This window comes from Notolabrus celidotus, chromosome 9 (genome assembly GCF_009762535.1).
Source record: "Notolabrus celidotus isolate fNotCel1 chromosome 9, fNotCel1.pri, whole genome shotgun sequence".
NCBI lineage: Eukaryota > Metazoa > Chordata > Actinopteri > Labriformes > Labridae > Notolabrus > Notolabrus celidotus.
Genome location: NC_048280.1, coordinates 17,969,586 through 17,995,335, shown reverse-complemented (window position 1 = coordinate 17,995,335; position 25,750 = coordinate 17,969,586). Strand labels below are relative to the sequence as shown.

At 40.8% G+C, this 25,750-nt stretch overlaps 3 protein-coding genes across 5 annotated transcripts; 2 read left to right on the top strand and 1 right to left on the bottom strand.

Moving 5' to 3' along the window:
• Positions 1 to 218: 218 nt before the first annotated feature.
• Positions 219 to 7,913, top strand: slc8b1 (solute carrier family 8 member B1). Its single transcript, XM_034691132.1, has 15 exons — positions 219 to 604; positions 2,555 to 2,707; positions 3,149 to 3,201; positions 3,584 to 3,641; positions 3,824 to 3,929; positions 4,035 to 4,202; positions 5,527 to 5,640; positions 5,731 to 5,805; positions 5,898 to 6,028; positions 6,131 to 6,272; positions 6,373 to 6,494; positions 6,731 to 6,884; positions 6,980 to 7,060; positions 7,156 to 7,220; positions 7,320 to 7,913. The coding sequence occupies exons 1-15, from the start codon at positions 461 to 463 to the stop codon at positions 7,509 to 7,511; spliced, it is 1,758 nt and encodes a 585-aa protein (XP_034547023.1). The 5' UTR covers positions 219 to 460; the 3' UTR covers positions 7,512 to 7,913.
• On the bottom strand, positions 7,711 to 22,131 carry tpcn1 (two pore segment channel 1). 2 transcript variants are annotated; one of them, XM_034691130.1, is made up of 26 exons: positions 19,073 to 19,181; positions 18,750 to 18,886; positions 16,139 to 16,315; positions 15,938 to 16,051; positions 15,615 to 15,745; positions 15,260 to 15,348; positions 15,067 to 15,101; positions 14,275 to 14,333; positions 14,014 to 14,113; positions 13,801 to 13,917; positions 13,557 to 13,681; positions 13,433 to 13,481; positions 13,284 to 13,347; positions 13,137 to 13,181; positions 12,994 to 13,050; positions 12,847 to 12,900; positions 12,661 to 12,733; positions 12,294 to 12,401; positions 11,302 to 11,463; positions 11,045 to 11,160; positions 9,890 to 9,936; positions 9,712 to 9,780; positions 9,349 to 9,445; positions 8,998 to 9,137; positions 8,834 to 8,914; positions 7,711 to 8,749 (listed from the first exon to the last, which is right to left on the bottom strand). In XM_034691130.1, exons 1-26 carry the CDS (start codon positions 19,179 to 19,181, stop codon positions 8,606 to 8,608), a joined length of 2,499 nt encoding a protein of 832 aa, XP_034547021.1. In that variant the 3' UTR covers positions 7,711 to 8,605. The 2 variants fall into 2 exon arrangements, with proteins under 2 accessions (XP_034547021.1, XP_034547022.1); XM_034691131.1 differs by lacking the exon at positions 19,073 to 19,181 and adding an exon at positions 21,446 to 22,131 and having other exon boundaries at positions 8,029 to 8,749.
• On the top strand, positions 22,070 to 25,750 carry iqcd (IQ motif containing D). Of its 2 annotated transcripts, XM_034691135.1 has the most exons (7): positions 22,070 to 22,167; positions 22,305 to 22,403; positions 23,221 to 23,842; positions 23,964 to 24,173; positions 24,269 to 24,340; positions 24,499 to 24,827; positions 25,582 to 25,750. In XM_034691135.1, exons 3-6 carry the CDS (start codon positions 23,222 to 23,224, stop codon positions 24,781 to 24,783), a joined length of 1,188 nt encoding a protein of 395 aa, XP_034547026.1. In that variant the 5' UTR covers positions 22,070 to 22,167; positions 22,305 to 22,403; position 23,221; the 3' UTR covers positions 24,784 to 24,827; positions 25,582 to 25,750. The 2 variants fall into 2 exon arrangements, with proteins under 2 accessions (XP_034547026.1, XP_034547025.1); XM_034691134.1 differs by lacking the exon at positions 25,582 to 25,750 and having other exon boundaries at positions 24,499 to 24,857.

Below are 25,750 nucleotides of genomic sequence, written 5' to 3'. Positions count from 1 at the left end.
TCTTCTGAATGTAGTGGAGTAAAAGTAATAAGTTCCCCCCAAAAATAATACTCAAGTAAAGATACTCAAAAATGTACTTAAGTACAGTACTCAAGTAAATTTACTGTCTTACTGTCCACCACTGACTGTATCCTCTTTACTTTTCTGACCAAAGTTCCCAGCCTTTGACGTTTTGAGTTTACGAGGCGTCCCTGAAGGCGGCGTAGCCTGTCCGAATAAACAGTAGGTGGAGCCAGACGAAGGTGTACACGGTGTACGCCAAGCACGCCAACACTGGAACTGAGAAGACGGGCACACAAGAAAATTAGATGTGATAAATCTTAGGTTTTACATCAAGCTGGAGCTAAAGTCAATACGTTTTTTTATTCAAGACGGGAAGTCCGGACTACAGCACTGAAAACACCCAACAGTCCTGTTCACACAGCCGCAGAATGGACGCTGCTCCAGGATAAAGTGAATCATGTCTCCTGCTGTTTATCTGTCACTTCTGGTTGTGTTATCGTGTCACCAGAGGATCTGCTCGGGATCCCATGTCCTCAGGTTCCAGGCAGGGTGGTCTTCAGACACAACACTAACCATGATGTATCAAAGCAACGAAGACAAGGTTTGTAAGACCCGATAGCACTCAACAAAACACCTTCTTTAGCTTACTGTCAGTGTTGTGTGATTTGTTTTCCAGGTGAGTGTGTGTTTATTGAGCACGGCGTGACTTCAGTGAGGCAGGTTGTCAGCAGGTTTTCCCGACTGTCACATGACATAGGAAATAACAGACACGATTAAGTTTAACAGCTCTGTTAAATGTGACATGTGCACGTTCACATGACGTCTGACATCATGGTCCCCTGATTGCCTCTGGACAGGTAGAAGTGTGCTATAGGCGTTTACTGTTGGTCTTTAGTATGAAGTGAGGACCGTGAGATGAACGGGGTCATTAGCCTGTTTTCACCTGTCTCTCTTTTTTATGGTGATTGACTTCATATAAAAACAACAGACATTCCCTCTCAACTAACCAGACCTTGTCAGACATTCAGGGGTCACAAAGCTCCATAGACCGAAATACTTAGCAGAGTAAATTTACTTGAGTACTGTACTTTACTTGAGTATTATTTTGGGGGGAACTTATTACTTTTACTCCACTACATTCAGAAGACAATTATTGTACTTTTTACTCCACTACATTTCTATCAATGCTCTAGTTACTCACTACTTTTGCTTTGAAGTCAGCTCGTGAATTTCCCTCTCTTTTCTGAAATCTGATCCCTAAGAAAGTCAAATGTGTTTGTGTAGTTCTGTTTGTCTCAGTGGTTTAGTCATACCTATATATTGTGCGTCTCCATGGTTAAACGTGGGGCAAACACAGAGCAAATTTCACTCAGATCAGGCAGTTCATTTAGAGGTGGTAATGATGGCTTTAATTCTCCACCTGAGCACCTATGGCCATATCTTCAGCCCATGTTAGAGGTTTTTAAAAAATTAAGAATGAATCGTATCATTTGAAATGTTCTTCCTGTTTCCCACTCTGCCCAAAAATACAAAAATTCACTGTCCAACCTGAGAAAGCGTGTTGAGCTATAGAACATTTGTTTCATTCCAGATGAACATTTCAAACTAAGCTGTCTGTGCTTGGAGTAACTTAGTTTCTGCTTTTATTCCATGGTATAGTTTTTAGAGATTTCAAGTAATGGTTTCTAGATAAACATAATGTTACAGAAAGTACTCCTATGTATACTTGACTGCACTCATGTATTGTGATAATACAACGTTTTGAAATTTTTTAAGAAGTACTTTGAATACTTAAGTATTTTTAAAAGCAAGTACTCCAGTACTTTAAATCAAGTAATGATTTGACTGAGTAACTTTCACTTGTATTGGAGTAATATTTGACATGGAGTATCTATACTTTGACTTAAGTAATGAAGCTGTGTACTTTGTCCACCACTGAATTTAACTGAAATGCTAAAGTCAGACTCAAAACCATAACCTAACTTATGTGAAGCGGAACCTTGTGGGGAGTTTTTGAGGCCAATTTTAGAAGCTTTATTATTTCACAACTAATATTAGGGCCTGAGCGGCTGCTTTATTAGGTACAACTTTTTAATCCAATGCAATCCACTGCAACCACTCTTCCACTCATTTACTTTCAAGAAGCTTAAATGACCAGCACCTAGTCAAACTTTCATTTAACTTTTAATTCATCATCACCACTGCAAACTACAACCTCAATAGTATACATATGGTGACATGAATATCAAAACAAAACATCAAGATCAAGTAAGAGAATAGATAATCAGATGTATGGATGATCTGGTGCATTTGTTTGCACTTCATCTCACACATGTTGCTTGCAAAGAAGCTATCGTGTAAGTGTTATGTATTAAATTCATCTTCTCTATGTATTTGAGGCCGGAGGAGTGTTGAGAATCAATAATCAGGATTGCTTTAAACCAACATTGAATTGTTCCAACGTTAATGCTTGTAGCAACATTTCGAGGAATCTAGACCAGTTAGAAAGAAGAATGATTATTTCTCTTTGTTTGTGTCTGTGTGTGTTTAGTGTGACCTTGTGATGAACCTCAACTCTTCAGAGCGTTGTGCCTTCGTGAAGAACACATCGGACTGTGACATGGAAGATGGCTTCATCAACTACATTAAAGTGGCCTTCTGTCTTCTTCCTACCAACCTCACACCTCTCGTCATTACCCTCTGTGTAAGACCTGCATGTGTGTGTAGTGTTTGTTTGTGGTTGTGTGTAGTGTGGGAGAGAGTGAAACTGATTCCTTGCACCAGCTAATAATTTGAGGAAGTTAACTTTGCTAAGGGCGTAACAGAGTTATCAGACTTAAGTCATTTCACTCTTTGCTTAATAATGGTTTTTTTGTATCAATAAGTGACCTGCTTGAATATCCCTGTTTGCAACATAAGTAATAATACTGTAACACTGCAAGACGCATAAATCTGTCTGTGTATAAAACTACATTTCAGATTAGGAACAACAGGATCAATGTGGTCACATAAGGCTGTGTTTTTACGGTTCAACGTATTTAGCCTGGCTCTTGTTTGCTTACCTGAGTGTGACTGACCCAAGCAGTTCTTGTGTTTTCTCTGAGAGTGTGTTAACACAACTTGCCATTATTCTGCTTCTTCACAGATTATATGGCTGCTCTTTTTGTTCCTCATTCTTGGACTCACAGCGTCTAAATTGTAAGTGTTGCTCACACTGTTTGTGGCAATATGTGTGTTGCACATATTGTTTCCCTTTTGTGTGTCTGAAACCAGCCCCTAACAGCTTGAGTAGATCATTAATTCTGTATTGATCTGTGTCAGCCATGGAAAGTGAAACAGCATATTTACAAGCCCTCATGTGCAGACCACACTTTCACACAAACACACTCGTGCCCTCAGTTTGTTTAGCTTAACGGTCAGATGACTTGTTCAATGCTGAAGTGTGAGATTTTATCAAAGGAAGTACAGTTTGTTCTGCATTTTTTCCCTGCATGCTTTTACTTAATTGAAAACTAGAAGCTCTAAAGGGTGCTTTGTAAATCTCTTTTCATTTTGAGCAAACAATCTTTTTTTCCCACAGTTTTTGTCCCAACCTGTCGGCCATCTCTACCAGTCTGCACCTCACTCACAACGTGGCTGTATCCTTTCCATTAAGCGGTCTTCTGTAATCTCCTCACCCGGTCTAGATTTGTTAGGATTTTATGTTGAATCAGTTCAAAACAGTCAGACTGCTGACTCGCTGAAACAGTTCCTCTCTGAGGTATATTTTTTTGAAGTTGTGAAATTATTCTCTAAAGAATACTCTCCTTGACTTGCTGAGGGTGTGACATTCCTCGCTCTCGGTAACGGGGCTCCTGATATCTTCAGTGCCATTGCGGCTTTCTCCAACCCGCACACTGCCGGGCTGGCTGTCGGAGCCTTATTTGGTAAGCACAGCCACATTATGATAAATTAATAACCCACATTTTATTAATATTAAAACCAATTGGTTGTTCTTTCCCTCATCATGCTCAATCTCTCCTCTCATTTAGGAGCCGGGATATTTGTTACCACAGTGGTTGCGGGAAGTGTAGCTCTGGTGAAGCCTTTCCCTGTTGCCTCACGTCCATTTCTGCGTGATGTCACCTTTTATATGGTGGCTGTGTTTTGGACTTTCCTCATGTTGTACAGAGGAACCACAACACTGAAAGAAACACTTGGTACACACACACTCACACACATCTCTGGATGGTTACTCATTTTAAACAGTATATGTGTGATCTTAGTTTTCTAGATAACAATAATATATTTTTTCTGGATGGATGGATAATGGATAATTTTACAGAAAAATATGTTTCCCCTGGTGTTGTTCTCCCTCAGCCCTCAACGTTTCCAGCCACTACATTCAAAGCCATTGTCTGTTCTCCTATCTTTTTAAATCTAAAACATGTCTTATTGAAATTCTGAAAACCGGTTATGATTGGTTATAAATGTCAAAGATTCTGCAGCCTTGCAAAGCGATGTGTCTCTGGGTGATTTCATGCTCTGGAGCAAACATCTACAGTACTGCCCCGGGATGTAATCTTAGCTGCTTAATGGAAAAATAAATCCCAGAATGCTTTCATTGCTCTCTGGGTGAAAGGAGTACTCAGACAGGAGCAACACCGTAGTGTAAGAATAAACGGTTTTATGTGCTCAGTGACTCGAAATCTTAAGTAAAAGCTCACAAATATTTACATGGAGATAAACACACTAGACCAGGGGTTCCCATACTTTTCAGCCCGCAACCCCAAAAATAGCAGTGCTGGAGTCCAGCGCCCCCCACTGTTCCTGGACGAGGTTAAAGTTCCTCACTGCCATGGGAATACACTAATAGACAAACCCTAAGATACTTCATTTAGCCGGTCGGTATAAATTTGGACTACCTATGTGCTCATATTGCTGTCACCTCAGGGGTCTTGAGGCAATGAAGAAAAGTGGAAAACAGATCAGACATTTTTCATTTGCATGGTGTTGTTTTAAATGTAACCACTATTATTGTTTACATTTTTATAATTGTTGATAAACTATGCAATTTTAAATTGGTTTTGTTTTTGGAAGGCATTACGCAACACCCCTATTAGTGTTTCCCGATCCCCACTTTGGGAACCACTGCACTAGACCAAAATTAAAATGACTTATCATGCACAATGGCCTTTTTCAGATACTGAATGTCATGCGATTATAATTAATGATGCATTGAAGTTCAAAGCTGGGACTGAGTTTCATCCCTCCTATACATGTAGCTTAACCCTCCTGTTATGTTAGTTATGTTAGTTTCTCTGGAACAGCAATAATGTTCCTGGGTCAATTTGTACTGCTTTGTACTGTTGGCACATGAGGTAAAGAAGCCAATAAAAACTCATAACATATCTTCTACTTTTTTTCCCAGCAAAAAAATTGTTTGCATAAGCCTTGGAACAACTTTCAGGTTTCATTCCAAGTTCTTAGTATTCTCCAAACACATCTTGAGCTTCTCTTTATTGCTTCATTTCCTCTCTCTAGGCTACCTGGCCCTCTATGTGGTGTATGTGTTGACTGTTATCATCAGTGCATATATCTACAACCGACAGAAACATTCAATGAATTCGAGTGACCACACTGTTGCACGTATTCCAGGTAAAAAATACAACAACACAAGTATTCTCACACAGACAAATTAAAGAAAGTGTTGCAACATTGAAAGTGTAAATATTTTTGTCTCTGCAGCAGAGTTTAGCTCTTCTGACTCATCTGATGACGACGTGCCCTGTGTGCTTGATGGATCCATCCAGCAGGAGTATGGTAGGAATGCATTACCCTACTATAAATAAGTTGACTTACACCAAAATGTTGCATGTACAAGACAAAAATATGAGTGCGTGTGTGCGTTTCAGAGTCAGAGTACAGACCACTTCTGCCATACACTGAGAGCACAGCTCAGATCCTGCTGAGTGCTCTGAACCCAGTCGACAGCAGGAAGTGGAGGAGGAAATCATGGAGGTGGAGAACTCTCAAAGTTCTGAAGGTTTGTTTGATTTCAAACTGACATTAGGGAAGTGTAAAAAAGCTGAATGTATGCATGAATTTGTTCCTGTTGTTTCTGATATTTGTGTTTGACACTCCTCAGACACCTTTAGAGGTTCTCCTACTGCTCTGTATCCCTGTGGTTGACCCTGATAAAGAGGACAAGAACTGGAGACGGCCATTAAACTGCCTCCATCTTATCACTTCTCCCTTGGTGTGTGTGCTTGCCTTCCAGTCTGGAATATGTAAGTGTGTCCCTACTCATGATAAATGCTAAGAAAGTGCTGTGGCAGATGAAAGACATCATCAAAAATCTTTTGCTTTTTCACCACATTTCTTGTCTAGATGGAAGTTACATGATCAAAGGGCAGTTTCCCCTGTGGCTGCTGATTCTGCTTTTGGGACTTTTCCTGTCTGCCATTGTCTTCTGTACCACCACAAATGACTGTCCTCCAAGATATCATTCAGTAAGCGACAGGGAGTGACACTGCTGGGAGGGTGTGGGAAACTTTCAGATCTTGTTATGTAAGAGTATGTAGTTGATGATTTTTACAAGAAAAATAGAACTTAAGAGTTAAAAGTATGAACTTATTGACCTTTTTGGGATAATGAGTGTCTGTAAAAAATTGAATAACATTTGTGTTTTGATGATGAAACATGCTTTCTTGCTCAGGGTCATGTCTGTTTGATTTTCCTACTGCAGTTGTTTGCTCTCCTGGGCTTCGTTGTGAGTGCTGTGCTGATCAGTGCAGCAGCCTCTGAAGTGGTCAGCCTTCTGCACATGCTCGGTGTGGTGCTGAGTCTCAGTAACACTGTGTTGGGTCTGACTCTGTTGGCCTGGGGAAACAGCATAGGAGGTGATATCCATGAACCCGTTTATTTGCTTGAATTTAACCTATGAATGCAAATAAACTTTAACATATAATCCTTGCATATTTTCTCTCTTTGACAGACTGTTTTTCTGACATTACCATTGCCCGGCAGGGCTACCCACGCATGGCCATATCTGCCTGCTTTGGAGGCATCATTTTCAGTATCCTTGTCTTTTTATGAGAGCATGTGGAAGTTTAAAACATACTGTTTTCACATGTATAGCGATTACTTTGTCCTTAACTGCTTTTCCTTCAGACATGCTGTTTGGAGTGGGGTTAGGGTGTCTGTTTCAAATATATAAAACACATTCTTATGTGCAGGTACTCTCAAACTTTAAGAAAGTTAAAAGTTAATGATTGCAGTTGATTACTGAAGTAGATGAGCATGTTTCATCTCTGACTCTGCCTCCTCCTCCTCAGTTTGAAATCGAGGGTTTACTGACGTGGATTCTCGCGGGGTCTCTGGGTTTATCTTTGGTCCTGTCCTTCATCATTGTTCCACTGTGCCAGTTCCACCTGGGTCGGCCATACGGGATCTTCCTCCTCTTCTTCTATGCCGTCTTTCTTGTCATTGCACTGCTCACGGAGTTCGGAGAGATCCACATGGTATAAATCTGACACTGAGGCCAGTCTGCAGCAAGGGATCCTTTTCCATGAAGCAACTTGAACAGAGGCAGCACTGACCTACACATGATATTAATGCACTATTTATATAAGAATCATGATTACACTCTGTGCACTGGCCTGCTGTTGAAAAACCAAAAGAGGCAACTTCTCAACAAACTCTTCTGCTCAGAGCTGAAACGAATCATCGCATTGTGCCTTTATTACAACTACTTATTTGTGCTGACTGAAGCTGTGACGGCACTTTGAGAGTCCACAGGGAAGACACATATATTTGTAAATTAAAACATTGGGTATGCACTAAATGCACTGTAAATCAAACTGTTAAATGACCCTGTACGAAGCTGCATTTGGGGCATTAAAATAATCTGGGTTTGGTATTTGCTTTTACATGTTATACAGCAGCAATGCTATGCTTATCTTTCTTCATTTTCTGTATCAGGTCATACAGCATGAGGAGTTCCCAACATCATGATAGTACAGCAAAAATACATTAATGCACATAAAAATTTTAACAGTTTAATAAAATTTCTTATCAACTAACTAAAATACATTACAGAATATGAAGTTATAAAAAAGTAAAACACTTGAAAGTTTTTGGAGACATGAGTTAGGAGAAACATTGGAGTGGTACTGTCGGGGCAGAGCTAAAAGGAGTGTGATGGTTTGAATTTTGGTCTTTATGTTATAGTAGAAGTTAATACCATTTGTATGAGCCACTGATCTAAGGCATCAGGTTACAGTTCTATGATGATTAATAGGAGGCCTTCAGCGGCATACGTACACAACATACTGTAATAGCTCAGGCTCCCTGCCCGGGTTTCCTGCAGTCTTCAAAAAGGCCAACAGAGGGCATCATTCCCACTTCACTGGTCCATCAACACACAGTGAAGTCTGTCTGTCAGTCTGAACTGATGGCTCCAGGCTCCTTTAATTCATCTCAATCTTACATGAGTTCAAAAGGTCCAGCATTTTTCTCCAGCTGTGGTAAAAAAAATGAGAACATGGGAAGAGGTGGAGAGCTTCTGGTTTTGTAGCATTATTATAACACCGATACTGTGGTGTGTATGTGTTGCTGGGAGTTAGTTGATGCTGTGAGGTCCAGTCTGTGAGTTGAGCTGAAGCTCAGGGAAGGAAGACAGGTCAGAGATGGGACTGTCCAGCTCCTGTTCTAGGCTTTGGTCTGTCTGAGGCAGGTTTTCCCTCGAGTACTCTGCATACCACTCCTGGAGGAGAAGTGTGGAGAAGGTTTGGAGAATGCCACATACACAGAGCTCTTAGTATTCAAGACAAGTCTTTCAGTTTCTTACCTGTATCTCCTCCTCGTACATCTTCATACTGAGGTCACTCTTTGTTCTTGACCTGCGGCCAAGGTACACCAGAGAAGTGTGCTGTACACACAAAAAACAGGAGGGGAAGCCAGTTAGTGGGACTCCAAGTGAAGAGCAGAGGTCCAGAGAGGTTTAGCTCTTACCCCGCTCCTGTCCATGGCTTGTAGGACTCCCTGAAGAGAGCTGAGGGAGGACAGTCCAGAGCAGATCTGTTTGTACAGCTCCAGAGTGGCCAGAGATTCATCACGACTCACCTCAACCTCGAACACAATCCCATTCTCATCTAAAGAAAGCACACAGAGATTAGAATGACTCACACACTTCACCAGCAGTCAAGTTTTAATTTACATGAGCTATATTCATCTAATATATGTGCAAAAAATACTGAAAATATTTCAAAATTCAAAAGCATGTTGTTTTGAAGTACCATACAGTGTGTAAACTAATGCATAACACCAGCACATGCAAAAATTCACACTAACACTCTGTCTCACCCTCTGGGTTCTCCACTGGTTCTCTGTTCTTGCGGCTGTAGTTCATGCGGAACACAAACGCATCCAAAATGAAGGCCACAATAATGGTCATCACCACCTTCAGAAGGACACGCAGAAATATAACACATGCATGATCACATTCACAAGCAGATTTCACACACACACACAGACACACACACACACACTAGCGCGCACACACACACACACACACACACAACACACACACACACAACACACACACACACACACACACACACACACACACACACACACACACACACACACACACACACACACACACACACACACACACACACAAACAACAGAATCCTCCAGCAGACACAACTGCACAGGCCTCCTCACCATGGTAACGATGTAGAAAGTCATGAAGTACAGCCGGCTCCAGTGGCTCGTCATAGAAGTGACTCCTTCCTATGGGAGAGTGGACAAGGGAGTGATCAAACAGTGACACCCACTGATCAATGACAAGACTGCAGAGCAGTGACAGATGATAGGGTTCAGAGGAGTGATGTGATCTCACCATGGTGATGTACCAGTTGTTGACCACAGTCAGCTCAAACAGAGTCACTGAAGGAAAAAACACATGAGAGTTATGCACAAATAAAAAAAAAGAAAGAATGCACACCTTGGGAGGAAAATACACAATTCTATCCCTGCAAGCAGTATGACTTTGAGAAGGGGGTCCCAAACTTTTTAGCCTGCAACCCCACAAATATAGGTGCCATAGACTTGCGACCCCCATTGTCCCTCAAAGTTATGTAATGTGGCTTCATTTAGCTGGGGTGTAGAAAACTGGCCTACCTACATGAGCACGTAGCTGTGTTTCCTGTGCCTTTATGAATTAACCTGCTGCTACTGATGCTTTGATAATTAACTGTTCACTAACCCTAAACTTAGCAGCATCTGGCAACAAAGAAAGGCAGGAAACTCATTACTTTTTCTATTTTCAAGATTTTATTTCAAGCTTAGCTACTATCTCAGACATCTCACGACCCCCCATTTGTGTCTCGTGACCCCCCCGGCAGAACCCCTGACTTAGAGGTTAGAGCTCATTTCAGTTCAGGGCCACATACAGCCCAAGTTGTTCTGAAGTGGGCCAGACCAGTAAAATTATAACATAATAACCTATAAATAAAGAAAAAAAAGTCCCGGAAAAAAGTGCCGTTCAGGTCCGCTCCGTCAGCACTATGATTTTATGCACCCCCCCCAGAGGACACATTTAAAATAGTTAATTTTATTGAAAAATTGCAGTTAATGTCTTCTCTGTAATTTATTCACTTTGTAAAGTTGTTCCGCGGGCCATGTTGGAACCTCTGGCGGGCAGGTTTTGGCCCGCGGGCCACATGTTCTCACCCCTGGGTTAGAGGTTTGGGATGCTCAACCATGTGCAGCCCCTCACTCTGACATCGGTCATTTGAAGCATGTTCTTGGGCTCCTATCTGTGCATGTGTGTGTTTCAGCTGTGTGTGTGGTATAGTTTAACAACAGGGTGAAAACATTGAATTACACCTCAGGAGTTAATCAAGTATATCTTCTTCTTCTGTGTTACAGATTTAGTTGAAGAAGTCTGACAGATGGATTATTGCCCAGCACATTTTAAGTATTTTATGGGTTTTATTGACAGTAACAACGATAGTACATTATACCTGTACAACCTAAAAATGAGAGGACTTACCGAAGCTGCTAAGAATGTTGTTGAAGTTGTTTAGATAATAGTAGCCCTCTTCCAACACTGTTTTGTTGCCAACTGTGTTGTTGATCAGTCTGTAGGAGTCTGCCACTGTGCTGGTGCTGAGAGACGAGGGATCAAAGTATATTGATAGTAAGTTGATGCCATTATTCACCATTAGCTTTTATACGTCCAAATCAGTCAATATGTAGACAAGAGAAATAAAGTGAGTATCTCAGAACAATGATGATGTAATGGCTCACTTGCAGCAGTTTGGATAAACCACGTCAGCAAAGAACTCCATCCCCACGATGGCAAAGGAGTAGTAGAAGATGATCAGAGTCAGACCCAGACTTGCCATCCTGGGGAAAAGCTCAAACATGGTGTCCAACACGTTACGATACCTCTGCTTTATCTTAAACAACCTGTGAGAGGTAACAGAGCGAGATTCAGACATCAAGTAAAGCATGAAGTAGTGCATATGTACACCAATCAGTCATAACTTTATGACCACCTGCCTAATATTGTGTACACCCCCCTCTCACCGGCCCTGATCTGAAGAGACATGGACTCTACAAGACCTCTACAGGTGTGCAGAGGTATCTGGCACCAGTATGTTAGGGCCTGGATGTTGCATGGTGATGCTTCCATGCACTGTACTTGCACTGTAACACTTTACACAGATTCAGGATTGAATTGAGATCCGTGGGAATTTGGACATCAAGTCAATACTGTCGTGTTTCTCCAGGCAACCCTGTTCCATTGCTTTGTTGTCCAGTTCTGAAGCGCATATGCCCACTGTAGGCACTTTGATCAGTAGTCAGCATGGTCACCCTGACCGCTCTGCAGCTACACAGCTGGTTAAACAACGAGCTATGCTGCAGCGTGTTCTGACAGCATTCACTTTTTCAGCAGTTTGAGCTCCAGTAGTTCTTCCGGATTGGACCACACGGGACAGCCTTAACTCCCCAAGTGCATCAGGGAGAGCAGCTGTTTTGGAGATGCTCTGACCGAATCGTGTAAACATCTTAGTTTGGTCCTTGTCAAAGTTGCTCACATCCTTACACTTACACATTTTTTCTGCTTCAAATACACAAATTCTAAGGACAAAATGTCCACTTACTGCCTAACATATCCCTCCTACCGGCAGGTGTCATCATAATGCAATAATCTGTGATATTAAAACTTGTCAGTGGTCATGATGTTATGGCTGATTGGCGTAAATATGCTTATATATACATATATGGATGCATACCGCAGCAGCTGGAGTGGTCTGAGAACTACAATGAAGTAAAAAGGCTCCATATCGAAGGCAAGAGCAATCAGGCCCAGGAATGCAAACACAGTCACAAAGAAGTCAAACCTAGAACAAAGAATATATAAAGGGAACATTTTTATTGTGTTTTTACTAAAACAGCCATATCAAAATTACAGATGTCTGATTGCTAGAGCTGAATTCAAATTCATAGACTAAAACAGGCTCTACCTATAGATATATCCCGTCTTATGCTCACTGTACTGCTCTCTATAACCTGCTTTTGTGAGTCTCAAATACTGCAAAGTCTATCTTTTCTGAAGTTTTGTATTCATCTCATTCACCCAGTATCCAAGTTATTACTCACAGATTCCACCCAGAGCTGAAATAAGCCATCGGGCCCAAACCGGAAATTTTCAATAACACCTCTACACCATAAACTACAAGTGGAAAGACAGAGGCAGAGTTAATGTAAGCATAGGTGAGTACAAGTTAGTATATGCTTCAAATACCCTCATGCTGTATGTGAACGCTGAGCCTACAGCATACTCACTGGTCAGGAAAACAATGTAACTCCAGGGGACGAATAGAGACCAGGAAAATCCACCTGTACAAGAAGAGAAGGTGAGAGAATCTGCTGTGCAAAAACACTCCTCACTCTTCAGTGACATTGTGTGTATTTAAAGGGGATTGATCTTACTATTCAGAGTGTACGTCTCCACAAGGATCCACACACCGTTGATGGCCACCACCACACCTGCAGCCACAAGATATGGATGAAAAGTTTAGGGGAAGCTTTGTCTCAGTGTGTAGGTGGTCAACTGAGTAAATGATTACACTTACACATGGCATACTGGAAGCCCTTTGACTTCACAAGCAGGTTGATGCCTATCAGAGTAGAAAGAGAAAGCACTGAAGACAAGGAAGAGAAACTGAATTCTTCCGCAATATGAAATAATGAAGTAAAAGGAGCAAAATAACAGAACTTGCCTTTGAAAATGAGGAAGGTTGTGTGTGGAAGGTCATCAAACCAGTGCTCTCCACTGCGTCGTGCCTGAACGTCACACAGAAACAGTACATGCATTTTAAATACAGCCTTAACTAAATACAGTGAATCAATTCTACATGCTACTTCTTACCTTCCATTTGAGGCCAGTGACCTCATAAAACTTATAAAAGTCCTGTAGACTGTAGCAGAAAAGACTCCCATTAGATTAAGTTCTATGAAACTGCAAAATGCATCAGACTGTGTCAAGCAGTCACCTGAGCATGGGAGCCCCCGAGGTGTTCAGAGCTTTATATGTGAGGAAACGATCCCGTGCAGACATCCGCGGTCTGTAAAACCGCATCAAACCGTCAAACTGTTTGAGCGACACGCCCATCGGCCTCTGGATAAACAGCAAATACAAGCAACACAAATTAACACATCTGCCATGATGGATTAATTAAAAGAAAAGGGCTTCAGATCAAATGTGTATTTAGACTATACAGGATAGTGAGTCCGTACCTGCCGACTGACTAGCAGCTGAAATGCGTGGTCAATCGCTGAGCGCTTGTGAAGCAGAAGAGATTTAAACTTCATCTTCTCAACATCGTTAAACGTATCAAACACCACGGCTAACAGCTGGAGCGGACAGAGAAAGTAACAGTGAAGTGAGTATAATAGTATTCATATATCAGTTGACATAAGTCCTGTTGTTGTATAGGATGCCATGTTTACCAGGTTCATGATGAAATAAAGCTCTATGGAGAGGTAAACAATGAAGAAAACACAGGACCAGCGGTTCTTCGAGTAAGACGGCATCATCACGTCAGGGAAACTACGATAAAAAGAGAAGCAATGGGTACAGTCCCAAGATACGTGCTTAAAACTGTGGACTCAGCCTAAACACACATGTAGTGAGGCAATACCACATGAAAAATGAGCACTGAAAATAGGAAGTACGGCTGCCATGCTGCGTATGTAAGATAATGTGCTTACTTTGCTGTGGTCAGCAGCACAAACAGACTGACCAGGCTGTTCTCCAGAGTTCTGAAGTACTGTGGTAAGAGGAAAGGGGTAAGTCAAGTCCCAAAACATTCAGAAATGAGACAAAGTAAGGACAGAAGGTTACAACACAAGTGGTTAATGAGGACATATATAACCCCTGAGAAACTCAATAAATGGTCCCCTGACATTCCAGATACATGTGTGAAATGTTCGGTTGAGAAAGGTACTTTGATTCATTGTGTATGGAGATGTTCTAAGCTGGTAGCTTTTTGGAAAATCACAGGTATTCAGGTACCCTGTGTAGCAAAACTTTGTATCTTAGGGATATACCCAGATTGCTTTCCTGTTAACTCTAAGTGTAAGACTCTGGTCAACTTTGGCATCCTGCAGGCCAGGAGGATGGTTGCTCTATCTTGGAGAGAGACAGAAGTATCCTCTGCACAATCTTGGATTAGAGAGATGGCAATGTGTGTTACACTAAAAGAGTTAACCTGTGTAATTAGGGGTAAAATGCAAGAATTTGAAGAGGTGTGGGCACCCTTAATGGACTTTCTCAGGCAACATTAGATTATACTTGTGAAAATTTTATTTTATTTTTCTTAATTTTATTTTATTATTAATATTAGTGTGTGTGTTTGTGTGTATGCAGCGAGGGCTGCTTGTATTTTATTTTGCAACTGGTGTGGTATGTGGTGATGTTTTCTGTATGTTCTTATTGAAAATCAATAAAAATATTGTTTAAAAAAAAAATGTAAGGACAGAAAAACTTAACACTCCACATACCGGGTCAGATGTGTTCGTGGAGAAGAGACAGAAACCTGGAGAGTGACAAAAGAACAGTCAAACACAGAAAAGCAGAGAACTCTCTGAAGACAGAAGGTGTCTCTCCCTTCATTTTTTTTTTTAATTTGAAGTACTAAAGAGCAAAAGAAGAAACAACTATTTGAATTAACATGCAGTAAATACTTTTTCTTACCTAACATAGCAAATATAACCATGAAGAAGAGCAGCAGAAGGAGGATGTCAATAAAAGGTGGGAGGGACTGGAAGATCTGACGCAAGTTTCTGATTGGATAAAAGAACCAAGTCGTGATGAGCGACATCAGTGAAAACATGGAAAGCGACAACACCAGTTCACCAAGTTTTAGAAATATGTTTTACAATCTCACTGTGGGATTTAAAAGTTAAATATGCTGGTGATAAGGTAGTACAGAAGCACCTTACAGTTGTATTTTAACTCTAATAGTTCTCGTTCTTTCTTCACACCCTGACCTTTACCTGACCAGTGTGTATCTGTGTGTGTGTGTCTGTGTGTTTGGGTCATTATGTACCTGCGCACAGCACCACAGTATCGACAGTCCACCAGGAAAATTGGTCTGAGGGCTCTGGTCACCCGCACATGCGACGTCTGTCTGATCAGAACCACTATAGCCTCCACGAACTGCAGCAGCAACACACAAGTCTGTACAAGAAAAGGAGACAACATGAACAGTGCACACAGATGGAAGTTAGATCCCAAACTATAATCTGGGCCCTGTAAATAGTAGTGGAACTTGGCTTTAAAAGAGTAAGCATTTAGGGTATTAAGGTTAAAGACCCTGACAAGAACAGGATTTAACTATGATCATCCCAGGTTTACTACTTTTTTACTCACCTTAACCATGGTCCTCTTGTGTCGTATGAAGGTGTGGAAGCCTAACCAGCGCAGTTTCATGCAAAGCTCAAATGCCACCATAACCAAAGCCAGCAGCTCCAAAGTGGCGTGGACCTGCAAGAATATAAGGCACTTATTTTTTTAACAGTATATATATATCAGCTTGTGTGTGTGTTTGTGCATATACGTATGTTAACTTACATAGACATCCAGGCGCAGAGAGGGAACAGCAGGAGCTTCACACAGAGACAGCATCATCAGCAGCAGGCCTGTCAACAGCTCCATCATGTAGAACAGGTGGTTGTGGGCAAACAGGTACGCGGCCAGCGCCTTTGGGTTCCGAGGATGGGTGAAGAACTTATCATTGTTCTCTCCTTCCTGTGTTTGAAATTTAAATACACACAGAAAACATAATGCACAGTTTTCCTCCTTCTTTCTTCATTTTTATGAATGACATTGGATCAAACGGGTGTTCTTGAGTCAAACACTGTCACAGCCAAAGCTTTAGAAATTGATTTGTTATAATAAGTTAACAGTTTTAACATTATTGCTTTAAGTTCTGCTTTTTCTGCTGAGTCAAGTCGTGATATTTTGAGGTTGGCCTCCGAAGGGCAACATGATGGAAAATGTTTGAAAAATGCGCTGTGTGGATGGAAGCTACTGTAACCCCAACTTGTAACCAGCTGCTGTCGAAACATTATGTTAACGCAAAAAGCTCAAATATCAGGGCACTGGTGGCTTAGCGTTCTAAGCGCCCCACATACAGAGGCTACAGTCCTCGTTCGCAGGGGTCGCCGGTTCGATTCCCAGTCGCGACCATTTCCTGCATGTCTTGCCCCGTTCTCTCCCCACATTTCCTGTCTCTTCAGCTGTCCTATCGAATAAAGGCAAAATGCCCAAAAATATATAACTTCTTTTAAAAAGAAAAGCTCAAATATTAGACAAGCAAGTAAATGAACTGCCTAGTATAGTTAAGGACAACATGTTAATAACAAATGTAGTAAAGACCTGGAAAAGATTAAAGAAGATATTTAAGGAAAATCACCCTTTGAATGCGTTTACAACACTGATGGACAACCCAGATCTATCAGTGGAGGGTGCAGGACCAAATTTCAAGTCATGGCAAACTGCAGGTTTAAAGAAGGTATATGAGCTCTATAGCGATGGGAATTTCAAAACATTTGAACTTTTAAGAGATCAGTACAATCTACCCACTAAGGATTTCTGCAAATATTTACAAGTCAGGCATTATGTACTTAAGAAGGCAAATACCTAAATTTCTTCAGTGTTTCTCACATGTTAGAAAGATTCTTCCTGAATCATTTGAAGCATGACCACTTTATATCAAGGTTTTGTTCTGAGTTACAGAATTTAAACTTGGACAAAGTTGTACCCCTAAGAACATCATGGTGTAGACTCCTAAATGTGACAATAGATGAAGAGACATGGGAGGAAGCTCTGACGCTGCCCTCGAGGATTTCAATATGCAACAGATATAGAGAATTGCAATACAATATATTACATAATGTTTATATCTCTCCATATATTTACAGTAAGTTTACAGCAGGAGCCTCCCCGATCTGTCCCAAGTGCAAAACAAATACTGGAACTAGAATACACTGTCTCTGGGAGTGTGAAAAGATTCAATTATTCTGGAAGGCAGTATGTGGAGAAATAAGTATGCTGATAGGGCAAAATCTGCCTCCTAGACCACTTTTGTGCCTACTTGGAGGTGTACCAGACACTTTGAGGACACAAAATGAAATAATTTAATTTCTTTTAAGGTTGGCAAGGAAGGCTATAATGACAAAGAGGGTGGGAGATGAATCTTCATCTATTATATTGTGGAAATCTCTGATATCTGATGTTGTCACTTTAGAGAAGTTGAGATATTGTATTGGAGGAAGAGCTCATCTTTTTAAAAGAAAATGGGAGAAACTTCTGAATGTTCTAAATATTAAGTGCAATTTATAATGAAGATACTTAAGGGCTTAAGGATTGTTCTACTAATGTACAATACAACTGTCTATTACAACTGTACTATGCTGGACTGATGAATGCTGGGTGTGACTATTAGACCAACTATGCAAAAAGTATGTTAAACTGTCCTGAGCTATTGTTTTCAATGTGAAAATCAATAAAAAAGAATGTTGAAAAAAACCCAACTCAAATATCAAACACGCATCATTCAAAGTTGCTTGCTGTGATTGAGGTATATGTCACCCATCTACAAAGCTGTAAGTGTTTTCTTGACATACATGCTAAAGCTTGCCAGCAGCATAAATACATTTCTGATGGTAGCTCTGTTCTGATTTTTTTTAAATCGCTGAGGCAGTCTGTGACAAAAAACTCACCAAACCCTAAGCCGAACCAACAAAGGCAAAGTAAAAAAAATACTTTTCAAATATGTCATTAAGGACAAAATTCACTCAACATGTCATTAGGTATGTTAGAAATAAACACTGATTTTGTCTGAGAAACCAATCACATTTTAAACACAATGAGATATCCTGCTGCCTTCCTGCTTGTTTGTTAGTTACTACTTAAGATTATCAGCCAAGGAATGTGTGCATTCCTACTGTGTTAACATTTTAAAGACCCCTGTATCATAGCTTATCTTCAATTCGTTATTTACAGCAGTTGGTCATGATGTAACACATCCAATTGAAGCCGTAGTGGTTTAATATCAACAACAAACACAGAATGACAGGTGCAATAAAAGCCAGTATACGACCATGTGATCTCAGTTTCAGTTTCCTTGTGCACTTCACTCAGTAACAAACACACACAACAGTCCACTGCTTGTGAATACCTGAAGGTAGATGGCTGCCTCTTGGTAGTTCATCTCCCAGCTTTGTCGTAAGGACACATTTTGGGCTCTGTGGTTTGGTGGGCCAGGTGTCGAGATCACTGCATTGTTGACTATGTCGTAGTTGCCTCCTCCTCCATCTGGAAGAGAATGTTTCAGTTTATTGATATGCTCACACATTATATTAATGTGTAAACCAGAAGCACACAGTGACATCAATCAAGGTTGTTATTGGTTTATTCTTTATCTTTCATTTGGTACCAATATCTACATATGTCTTTCTCTCCCTCTCCCACACACACACACACTGAGGTTAAGATGCCTACCAATGCAGTCTAGTTCTAGTTGTAAGGCGTAGGAAGAGATCACTACTGGACTCTCAGTTCGGATCTGATCTTCATGGAAACCAGCTGCTCGCCCACATGAGCAATCCATTGATCAGTTTGTGTGCTGCAGCTGTGTGAATGTATTAAAGGTCCCTAAAGTTCACAACACACGTGTGCCTGTGTGTGCCTGTGTGTCATTCACAATACGCTGGTCTTGTTCCGGCATCCACACACATCTGGAGATACAGATGGCCGTACATTCCACTTCAGCCTGATGCAATCTCCAGGAACTATGAGGTACAAGTCCTCACAGATCAGGAAATATCCAGGCCAAGCTTGGGGTTTAGAGTAACAGTGGAGACAGAACACCACTCACAACAACTGAAAGTGAATGTAACATTGAGTGAATCTGAGACAAAGGGTTACTACTTTTGGAGAATGTCTCTTTTCACTTGAGATAGGATCACTGGAATTTCCCTCCTGTCTTAGCCACAGAGTTTGAACTTTGAACCCAGTGAGAACGTTCTGTGTGAGTGCTGATGTCACACTGTCCTTGACACCTCCGTCCTGGGACAGACGGGAAACAGACACAAGACAGATACACCCCAAGAGAAGTTATTGTCTTACCAGAAGAAGAGAGACTGAATTCAGAGGACAGAGAAGACATCTAAATCATAGAAAGTAGCCTGTCATTATAAGACATAAGGCAAAGTAATAACAACTAACTTTGAAAGGACACGGTTGGTATTTCTTTCTTAAACCTGCATTGACATCTCAGAAAAAAAAGGAATTCCAGATTCTCACAGAGTCTCTCACAAATATAAAATAACACTTTCCCCCCATGTGTGTGTCTGCAGCTGCAAATGTAATCCTGTCTGAGTCCTTCAGGGTGCTCTTCTCATGCACTGCACATCACATGTTTCTGCTTCAGGCCCCACTCCTTGGAATAAAAGACCATATGAGTCTCTGAAAGGCAGTCACAGGCTATTCCCATCCACCATGACAGCAGCAGATCAAGCAGCAGTGTATGGTTCAAATTCCAGTGTAGCGGCAGCCTGGCTGTTATCCTGACAGTAGTACACCCCGTGTCCGCAGTGTTCAACTCAAACTCGTCATTTGTTTGAGAACAATAACATGTTTGTAACTCCCAGTCAAAAACACAGATGGGTCGGGCTCACAGAGACACAAACAGGCTCAGCAGTCATGACGGTTTCTCCCAGGATGAATAAAATTGAGTGCTGTGGTGCTCTGATGTCTCCTGACAATCTGCAATAAAACTGGACTTCCAACCAAGCATGTGATCTCTCTCTCTAAGGTGATACGATGCAGCCTCCTTTCTGAGTGTCCAGTTCAAACTCCCTCTCTTTCCAGAAAAAAAAGCTCCCAGCTCAATCAGCAAGAACAGTTTGATACTTCATCCTGCTGTCCACCTCTCCCAGATATCCTGAGCAAAAACACCCCTCTCCTCTTCCTGTTCACCTCCATGGCCAGAGAAAATGTCCCAGTAAGCTCACACACACACTCACACACACTTGCACACAGGCTGTAGACATTCACACATACAACACACACATGCAGCCCAGGGAGGGGCTGAGGGGCTCATGGTCTGCTGAACCAGCAGTTTCTCAGGTGGGTCATTTTGTCGCTTATATGTGAGGAACACAAAGGCAGCAGGATTACTATGTAGAGAGGATGCATGGACAACCATATATAGTGTGTACACACGTGATCTCAGAGCCTGGTGGACAGTCTGGTTCCTACATTACAGCAGTATGGCCTGGACATGCAGCATGTATGCAGTGAGTGTCAATACTGTTAAATGGCCTCAAAATGCAAAGGTGCAGCTCTGGTAAGTTGACGAGCATTTACTTCATATCATAAACTCAATGTGTAATATCATTTTAAAAATGTACTTGTTCAATCTAAGATAACCAAGGCTCCATAACTATGCAAGAAACATTCATGATCATCTCTTATTGCACAAAAATTGCATTTATTACAAGTACATCTAATTTTGTTGACACTGTTTTACAGATGTGGGTTCAGCTTTACATAGGATTGGAGGCTGTACTGAATCCAATATAAGGTTCACAATCAAAATCTGTAAACCCTTCCATCAGAATACAGCAGTACCACAAACGCAGCCTCCAAACGAGCATACAGTCGCATCGACATTAAAAACAGACCCAACAAAATCTGAACATCATGACCTTCACGAAAGAAGGATTAGTGGCAGGCTTTAAATAAGACTTAGGCTTTGTGTACTAAAAAATAGAAGAATGGATTATCTAATTATATATCAAATACCATGCCACCTAGTCACACATATAGTTTAAATGTCTCCACACTGACTATAAGGAAGCTGTAACTTACTTTCGTCTCCTCTCCCCGGCTCCTCACTGAGCAGACCGCTGTTTGCTTCATCCCAGGTCAGGATGAGAGGCACGTCGTCGTCAGCCTCCATACTGGCAGATGAAAAAGCTGCAGCGAGCCTTGATTTGTCAAAGTTAATCTAAGCTACGCACTTGTTATACAAGACCATGGTTTGTTTGACTCATAGCAAGACGACTGCATATCTTTGCTCACGGCTAACACCAGGGCGAGTTGAGGCTAACAAACAGAGTACTTTTTCACGATGTGCTAACAGAGATCGAAGCTAACTACAAGTTCAAATGTTTGGTTAAATGAGCAGCTTTCAGGCTGTGTAAAGCGATCAAGGTATTCTGGTGGCAGATTTTGCTTTCGTTCTGGCACAGATGGTATCTGTCACGGAACCAAGTGGATCACAGTCCCTCGGGCTAACAAGCAGAGAGAGTCCGTCTCTGTCCATCACTACATGGTCTCTGCAGACTTACAGGCTCTTCTTCAGACAAACATCAACCGACTACTTACAAACCCATTCTCTTAGTTATAACAACTTTCTCACGAGCAACAGGAACACGCACAAGATGATACAACAGAAGCTCTACGCATACAAACTATGTGCACATCTATGGTACAGCTAGATCAACAAATGCTTTCACGACACTGAATCAGTTTACGGCAGGGCTGAGTAATCGTTGCCAAACTTCAAAATAAATGTCAGGAAATTCAATGTGAGTGCTGTGTGACAGACCAAATGAAATGCTATAACATTTAATAACATATGTATTCGTTTCTGAAACACTTGTAAACATTTATACACATACAGTTTTGCAGTTTATAAGCTACTCTTGAATTTCCCCCTGAGCAGGTGATCTGATACTGCCTCCCGCATTAGTGGTATCCTAGCAACGGAAGAAGAAAGCTCCGAAACATTTCCTTCTTGCAGTCGACATATATCAGAAAGCAGGTAATTTTACAGTTTAGAGAAAATAATGATTATAACCTCTTCTGAAATATGTAATGTGTTTTTAATAGTCTTTGTTTTATACAGGACTTTTTGGATTGTTTAATCCAATGTTTTCTCACACGTAGGCTTGTGCTAACTTGCCACATTAGTGTAGCATTAACTGCTACTACTGCTATTGGTTTGATTTAGTTTTATTCATTTGTAACTTATACTCTTTGAAGATGTATGTATGTATGTATGTATGTATGTATGTATGTATGTATGTATGTATGTATGTATGTATGTATGTGTATATGTATGAATGAATGTACACATGTATGTATGTATGTATGTGTGTGTGTGTGTGTGTGTGTGTGTGTGTGTGTGTGTGTGTGTATGTATGCATGTATGTATGTATGTTTGTATGTGTATGTGTATATGTTTGTATGTGTGCATGTGTGTATGTTTGTATGTATGCTTGTTTAGGAACAAGAGCCAAAAGGGCGTGAATAGTACTGTGTAATGGGTACTGACAACATAATACCATTTGAAGATGTTTTTGACAACCTAGTTTTTGTTGTTTTGTTGGTTTTTATTAATTATAATAACTTTGGTTCTAAATCTGTATTTCAATACCAAAGCTAACAACCTAGTCCTGTTTAATATTCCTGTTCATTAAAAATCAGAGTTGCCTCAGAAAAAAATGGTCAAATTTAAAAGAAAAGAGAAAAGTATTAAAGATTAATGCAGGTCATGTGGCACTAGATTTCAATTTGCAAGAGTCTGTTGAAAAATAAGATGTATCTCAGTTTCTATGTACATACTCTGATTGTTACAGAATGTTGAGAAAAGGGGTGAAAGTGCTTTCTACAAAGACCCAATCTGAAGATGCTCCAGAGAGCCATGACGTGCTGCCAGGGAAGAAGTCGCACTCCCCTGAGGCTCAACGCATCTTGAACATATTAGAGAACTGCATCAGTCAAATTGAGTTTGCAGCAACTCTGCCATGCATTCTCAAGTTAGGCAGTGTGTCAAGTGATGTAGACAAGGGGTTGAGTAGAGCACTTCAAGAGCATCAAACACTGTCTGAAAGACTGGAGACACTAGAGGGTCTCAAGAATAAGTCCAATGGAGAGCAAGAGGGAATAGACGGGAAAGAAAGCGCTCAGCTTGAAGAGGACTTTCAGAACTCTTTCAGGAATCTGCTCAGGCTTGTGCGAGTCCATCCAGAAGCCATTTCTTATTTGAGGGCAGAGCAGAAAATGGAAGCAGGGGAGAGTGAGTCCATACTAATTAAAGAGCTAAAAAAGTTTCACAGCCATGCAAAGGACAAGTTGCTAACCAGTGTTGATGAGGAGTTACAGCAAGTCCTCTGCAAGTCTTCATCCTCCAACCACTTGGACAACATAGATTCACAGGAAGGAAAATTAGATGCAGATTTAAAGAAAGTCAATGAACAGGTGAGGCACCATGTTAAAGTGAAGTCTGGAGAAAAAAACAAGTTTCATATGTTTATTCAGGCTAACATATCCTTTTGCTTTTGATCTTTGTCCTATCTCACTGTATGTTCTTATATCCCAGATTTCTGAGAAAAATATACAGATTGAAAATTTGCAGAGTTTACTGGGGGAGAAAAACACTGAGGAGGCTGGCTTGACAATTCCTGACAGTCACCAGACACGTGCCACCGGATCAAAGATGAGCCGTTTCCAAAAGGAAATTGACCAAGTAAAATCACAGCTAAACAATGAGATGTTTGAACAGAGAAAGGCAGAGAGAGAAATACAGGAGGTAATGTTCATACATTTTCATGGTAAAAGCTTTATATATTAGTTGTGATAACATATTTGTTTTAATAATGTTTATGGTTTTTTCTTTCTTGGCAGAAAAGTGAGGAACTGGAAACAGAAATTGAACACTTGCTTCAAACTTTTGACAATGATGCAGGAGAAATCCAGGTACAAACACCAAGACTTGTCAACACAAATTGCTCAAAGCCAATGGAATTAATAAGTAAAACTGTTGATATTGTTTTAATGCTTTTTAATCTTTTCCCCTCACTTATCATCCTGGAACCCCCCCTCAACAACATAACTGCCATCGTTATGTGTCCCAGGCCCGCCTGGAGTTGAATGAAATTAATTATAAAAAGGAGTTAGAGGAGCTGAGGGAACTGGAGATGCCGTTTTCAGTCCTTGAGGTGGAGTTCAATCAAATCCAAGAGAAGAAGTATTACCTTGAGGAAGTGAAGATGAAGGAGGAGATGAGGGAGCTGGAGCTGAAGACCAAAGCTGCTATCTATGCCCAGGCCTGGTGGAGAGGCTACTGCGTCCGCAGAACTTTGAAGAACAAGGGAAAAAACAAAAAGGCCAAAAAAGGCAAAGGCAAGAAAACCAAATGAACTAACTACTACTCTGATGATACAGTGACATATTCTACCCAAAGGTACTGCAAATTAAATATGTCTGATGTTAAGTTTGTTTATGTTTATGTCTTGTTGCTTAATAGAGTACTTTAATGCTTTACCAGTATTTACTCTTTTTTTTTCAATCTACAGATTTTGAGTTTGCTTTATAGATTTATAGGGCGACTTGATACTGTGTTTCAGTTGGCAATTTCAGCTTATACAAAATGATAAACACGGTTGGCAGTCGAGACCTTTTCTCTGGACTATAGAAAACTCCAAACTCAGTGATTGGCATCCCTTTGACACTGTGTGGTTTGTTGAACATCTGAATAATCCTTGTAAGAACATGGGGTTTAATGTCCGCAACTGTGCAACACTTATCTACTCAACTTCAAACTGAAACCAGGTCTTATCACTGATGGACTGATTGTTTAATGTTACCGATTCCTTAAATGACCACAGGGTGGCAGTGCAGACCTTGTATATGTTCAAACATCAGCTGTATATTGCTGCTAGATATAAATTAGGCTGTTTAACGGGCTTAAACATGTCAACTTACAATTTATTCCCAAAGCTTAATTGATACTTGTGAATTAGTCGTATGCACTAATCACCAAAAATGGACACAGCTGTGACGAAATCAGTATACAAACCAGAAAGACTAATACGTGATCAATTATGCCAGGGTATGTCAAACGCTTTTATTATTGATGAAAGTCTTAAAAGGTTTCCAGATTGCTTATAACACATTATGTTTACTTCTTAACTTGTTACTTAACCTCTCTATTACAGTAACCTGCATTAAGCCCTTTTGTCGGTCCAGTCTTCTACACCTGACTGTTTGGCTTCACCCACACCTTCAGATGTGCATATTCCTTCTTTCTCGGTTTGGCTTTCCGCAATTTAAGTTTTATGGAGACCTGTACGTAGAATATTACACCCATCAAAAGTGTTTCTTCTT

Bases quoted from the DNA above. Each gene is read 5' to 3' on its own strand.
- iqcd (XM_034691135.1), top strand. From the start codon at position 23,222: ATGTTGAGAAAAGGGGTGAAAGTGCTTTCTACAAAGACCCAATCTGAA. The intron at 24,174-24,268 runs GTAATGTTCATA...CTTTCTTGGCAG, and splicing joins CAGAGAGAGAAATACAGGAG to AAAAGTGAGGAACTGGAAAC. The intron at 24,341-24,498 runs GTACAAACACCA...TATGTGTCCCAG, and splicing joins ATGATGCAGGAGAAATCCAG to GCCCGCCTGGAGTTGAATGA.
- slc8b1 (XM_034691132.1), top strand. From the start codon at position 461: ATGTCTCCTGCTGTTTATCTGTCACTTCTGGTTGTGTTATCGTGTCAC. The intron at 4,203-5,526 runs GTACACACACAC...TCCTCTCTCTAG, and splicing joins AACACTGAAAGAAACACTTG to GCTACCTGGCCCTCTATGTG. The intron at 7,221-7,319 runs GTACTCTCAAAC...CCTCCTCCTCAG, and splicing joins AAACACATTCTTATGTGCAG to TTTGAAATCGAGGGTTTACT.
- tpcn1 (XM_034691130.1), bottom strand. From the start codon at position 19,181: ATGGATTGCTCATGTGGGCGAGCAGCTGGTTTCCATGAAGATCAGATC. The intron at 16,316-18,749 runs GTATTCACAAGC...TTTCAAACACAG, and splicing joins AGGCAGCCATCTACCTTCAG to GAAGGAGAGAACAATGATAA. The intron at 9,138-9,348 runs GTGAGACAGAGT...TGCTTTCTTTAG, and splicing joins ACCAGTGGAGAACCCAGAGG to ATGAGAATGGGATTGTGTTC.